This window comes from Rhagoletis zephyria, unplaced genomic scaffold, assembly GCF_001687245.7.
Source record: "Rhagoletis zephyria isolate East Lansing unplaced genomic scaffold, Rhagoletis_zephyria_1.1 Rzeph_scaffold_03168, whole genome shotgun sequence".
Classification (NCBI taxonomy): domain Eukaryota; kingdom Metazoa; phylum Arthropoda; class Insecta; order Diptera; family Tephritidae; genus Rhagoletis; species Rhagoletis zephyria.
In genome coordinates, this window is record NW_016160252.1 from 1 (window position 1) to 5,179 (window position 5,179).

Here is a 5,179-nt window from a genome sequence, read left to right on the forward strand (position 1 = left end):
TTTTTGGAAGTACCATAAAGTAAGGAGTGCTCCTCCAGACGGCAGTGACACAGCGTAGGTAAGTATGTAGGTGGTGTTTTTATCATGGGTGGCTCTATGCTCATACATATGTATGTACATATGTATACATATGTGCACATATTGTTCTGCGGTACTGCTATGATGTTGGTGGGGGTGCCCATGGCGCTTCATTAGCCAACAGAAAATGTAAATAAATAAAATTAACTGCACTCGATCATTGGAGCAATTCGAATTCTCTGCTAACTCGTGTAAATGTGGACAAATGCATACATACATTCTTAAATGTATGTACCTATGTACATATTTCTTCGAATAAGCTTTACNATAGATTCGCATTAATTATGCAAAAGTATCGCCTATAGAAAATCAATAAAATCTGATTGCAACGAATAGAAAATAACGTTTTTGGAAGTACCATAAAGTAAGGAGTGCTCCTCCAGACGGCAGTGACTTAGCGTAGGTAAGTATGTAGGTGGTGTTTTTATAATGGGTGGCTCTATGCTCATACATATGTATGTACATATGTATACATATGTGCACATATTGTTCTGCGGGACTGCTATGATGTTGGTGGGGGTGCCCATGGCGCTTCATTAGCCAACAGAAAATGTAAATAAATAAAATTAGCTGCACTCGATCATTGGAGCAATTCGAATTCTCTGCTAACTGGTGTAAATGTGGACAAATGCATACATACATACTTAAATGTATGTACATATGTACATATTTCTTCGAATAAGCTTTATTTAAAAAATTTAAANAGCGTAGGTAAGTATGTAGGTGGTGTTTTTATCATGGGTGGCTCTATGCTCATACATATGTATGTACATATGTATACATATGTGCACATATTGTTCTGCGGTACTGCTATGATGTTGGTGGGGGTGCCCATGGCGCTTCATTAGCCAACAGAAAATGTAAATAAATAAAATTAACTGCACTCGATCATTGGAGCAATTCGAATTCTCTGCTAACTCGTGTAAATGTGGACAAATGCATACATACATTCTTAAATGTATGTACCTATGTACATATTTCTTCGAATAAGCTTTACTTAAAAAATTTAAATTGGTTAATGATCACTACCAAGTAGCTAATCTCAGGAGTTAAAAGCCCTTCCGAAAGGCCTTCCACTCTACATTCCTTTCTTTTTTGTATGTACAAATTGAAAGACTTCTTCTTTCGCTACCCGTAGAAGGACTTTCATTGGACGTACCGAGCGTACTTCAGAAGGCCTTTTGGGGGAGTTCTTTTAAAGTTGCTTCTTTCAATTTCTTTCAAAATCGATAATCGACTAACAGGCGTTTATCTACTATAAGTCGGCACTCGCAATAGGGGTTTACACCCCTTTTAGAAGGCAAGCAAGGAAGCACTTTTTTTCAGCGCTTCTTGGGTAGGCCTCTTCGAATGGCTTCACTTAAGGAGGCCTACCTAAAATATCTTCTGAGTAGTAGACTAGTAGACGTTTACACTGGCCCAGCCACGCTGTTGCCACTGCCGTTTTTTGTCATTGCCAACGGCAATATACTTTGAAATAAGTATATAGCTAGTTTACAAAATAAAATTGTATTTTTGAAAGGGTTATATTGTATAAAAATTGAAGCCACTGGTACCTAATAAGGCTAGTCGTTAAGCAAGATTTGCCGGCTCAGGGATTATGGACTCGCCGCCATTTCGAGAGCAAGGAAGGTTACGATTTTTTTCTCACTCACGGGAACAGTAATTCTAGGATCTCAAGACTATGCTCCGACGTTAGTATTCATTCGCGGTAGTCGAATCCTGTGTAGATTTTATTCCATCTCATATAATTTTTTTTATACAGGATTAAAGTTTAATCCTTTTGTTGAACAATATATTTTGTTTTTCATTACACTTCCGCCTTGATTCGCTGAATATTTACGTTTTTGGTGAACCTTAGTAAAATTGGTTGCTTATATTTATAAACATTTATGGTAATTTTTCCTACAGTAATCCGAAAAGGCGATTTTACAACCCACAAATCACACATAATCTCAGAGTGCGAATGCCTAATATTACCTCGATGGCTTGATAAGATTATGGGACGATTCTTTATAAAGTCGAGGATGGGGGGACGCCTATGAAATAAATACATAAATAAAAAACTAAAATTGTAAGATTTAAATGATATCGGCAGCTGGATTCCACCAACTATGCAAATAACGATCCTATTCCCAGAGCTCTAAACGAGTTTGACTCGCTCTTAAAATCGTCTGCTATTAATTTATATTTTATTTTTTGCCAAATAGTCTGTATGAAACATTTATTTTCTAGATAAATAAATAAACATCTAGTTACATACATACATACCCCTCATTCTGTTAGATTCGGCTGATTACACTTTGTACCTGTTACTTTTCCGTGTTGTATAGTTTTAGGCCCCTCTGCTCTTCATTTAGAGATTTTTGGCATCGAAAATTAGGCGTATCGATTGTCAGAATTCCATTGCGGTCTTTTTTTTTTGTATTTTTAGCGCACGGTTAAAGAATAACATTGTTTTACGGCCCTACTCCCACGCCAATAAGAAGGCTCATCGCATTTGCATATCCTGTGTGTTGCTTTCGCTTGATTGCTACATTAGCAAATATTTATCCATAAAGTATGCAACGTCTGGTATTTTAAGTGAGTTTGTTCTTTTTTCATGGGTCAAAAATTTATTTGAAAAATTTTTAAGATAATTCTATTATTTTTTTAAACAGAAAGTCATCCTTCATAGCTAGAGGTAGTACTCTGAAGGATTAATAGTTACATTAATGCTACTACCAGGTAGTAGTAGGGCGGAAGCAATACCACCACAGAAATTGGTTTATTTTGCGGATGCTTTCCCTTCGATAGGGGCGTGATTGAGAACTCCCAAACATCCAACCAACGAAGAACTTTACGTATTTTTATTGTTATAGCAAAGTATGCATGTATGTTTGTATGTATGTACATGCGGTTTGTACCAACTCTGACTCTATAATCGCCTATAAAACTATTCGCTCTAAGCTAGTCTAGTTAAAATTCCCCTGCAGTCACAACAAAATGGTCCCTAGTTGGAATAGTTTTGTCTGCCTTGCCATTCAGATGAATTGCAGAAGAGAATCGTAACCTTGTTTTCATACTTATATGGATGTATACATATACATACATATACATATGTACATATGCATACATATTTATGTTATGCATATGTATATATTTATGTTTGTATGTATGAACATTCATAACTCAAAGTATACTTAAGCACCACTCGCTTGATTAATATATCCGTTGTGGCCGTAAATAAATACTATTCATTCGATAAAAATGTAAACAATTTTTTTAGAATTGAAATTTAAAAAATGATTTAAAATTATTTCTTTAACGTATTTTTATTTCTCTGGCCTTCCGACTTTCGCAATACATATTGCGCCAACTTCGACGTTACATCAATGCCAAAATAAAAACTTATTAATATTCAACGCGGCCATACTTTAAAAACAATTAAAGCAACCACAAGTTTCCTTTTATGTCTCTAAAATGGCAGTCAAATAAGGAGGAGGCACTTGTCTTGTCGGAACTAATGCACTTTGCAATTACTACATACATATGTACATACAGACATATGAATATGTATGTATGTATGTATGTACATTTACAAATTCGAATACTCAGTGTGTATTTGCATTGGAATTTTACCGCCCAATTTGACAAGCGTCAGCATTTTATTAAAAATAACTATCTTACGAGTTTGCATTAAAAGGACAACATTTTTTTTTTTTTTTTTTGAGTGGAAGGCATCGGCATTTAAAAAATTTAGAGGTAAAATAATTGAAAAGAATATACAAATTTTACATAATTCTCACGTCCTTAATAACTGTTCCGCACTCTCTCTCTCTCCCTCTATGTTCGCTTATTTTGCGTCTCAAGTAAATAGATGTATTGCTGCAACATCAGCCGTGGGAGGTACATAGGCTCCACAATCATAGATTTAAATTTTCATGTATCTATGCAAATCAACATACAGACATATTGATATGTGTACATAATTGAATCAAATTTTGAATGGCTGTTTTGATTTATTTCTATACTTGAACTTATTTGCGTGCATTGTTGCACGTCTGCTTTAATTAACCGAGCCTTCTGCAATGGTGCATACATACACATGTACATACATATAAACATGGAAATACTCGGAAGCATTCCTTGGTTGTATGTTTTTTTTAAATTTTGTATGCATTTCATAACATATTCAGTAAATGGATTTTTGTAATTTAAATTCTTTTATACCTATGTATGTACATATTAATTTAAAATTGTTACTTTATTTTCAGCTTGTAATGGCCACATCACCACGCTCCGTCGACACTATATCACTTTGTTCCACCGTTTCCAGTTGCCCAGATCGCAATGGCTTTTACGGTGGTTTTCAGCGCACAGAAAAGCCTAAAGAACCACTCTCCAAGGCGCAAATTATTGCGCGAGAAAAGAAATGGTTATATATGATTGATAATTGGTCGCTTTATATGTCCAAAAACTACAAAAAGGTATTTAAAGCTATTTACATACTAATACATACATGCACATGTTCGTACATCTTTTTTAATGTGGAATTATTTTTATAGATTCGTGATCGCTGTCGCAAAGGCATACCAAAATCGGTGCGTCCACGTGCTTGGTTTTATTTATCTGGCGCTTATTTGCTAAAAAAGAAAAATCCCACTGTCTATAAAGAATTACTCGAACAGCCCGGTAATCCACATGTCATCGAAGAAATCAAAAAGGATAAACATCGTCAATTTCCTTTTCATGAAATGTTTCTGGACGAGGATAAAGTGGGCCAAATCGAATTATTTAATGTATTAAAAGCGTATTCCATCTATAATCCGAAAGTGGGCTTTTGTCAGGCGCAAGCGCCGATAGCTGCTTTCCTGCTTATGCACCTGCCGGCCGAAGATGCATTTTGGGTATTCGTTAGCGTTTGTGATGTGTAAGTTGAGTTTTTCTTTATATGAAAACAAACAAAATCAAATTTATCTAAAAGACTAGGAGATTTCTTTATATTTGATATGCACTAAACTAAGAATGGATTTTAAAATTGTCTATATAGTTGAGAAATTGTTTCTGTTTTGACTGCATGAAACGCACTAAAAATAAAAAGGCTTACAAATTAAAATTT

The 5,179-nt window shown here is 35.0% G+C and overlaps 1 protein-coding gene across 1 annotated transcript; it reads left to right on the forward strand.

The window, feature by feature from the left end:
• Positions 1–351: 351 nt before the first annotated feature.
• LOC108368531 (TBC1 domain family member 10A-like) lies at positions 352–5,173 on the forward strand. The gene is made up of 3 exons (XM_017623381.1): positions 352–481; positions 4,335–4,547; positions 4,626–5,173. Exons 2-3 carry the CDS (start codon positions 4,341–4,343, stop codon positions 4,992–4,994), a joined length of 576 nt encoding a protein of 191 aa, XP_017478870.1. The 5' UTR covers positions 352–481; positions 4,335–4,340; the 3' UTR covers positions 4,995–5,173.
• The last annotated feature ends 6 nt before the right edge of the window (positions 5,174–5,179 follow it).

What these genes read in the sequence shown, in the direction of transcription:
- LOC108368531 (XM_017623381.1), top strand. Translation starts at nt 4,341, where the DNA reads ATGGCCACATCACCACGCTCCGTCGACACTATATCACTTTGTTCCACC. An exon ending in TGTCCAAAAACTACAAAAAG is followed by an intron (nt 4,548 to 4,625) that starts GTATTTAAAGCT and finishes TTATTTTTATAG; the next exon opens with ATTCGTGATCGCTGTCGCAA.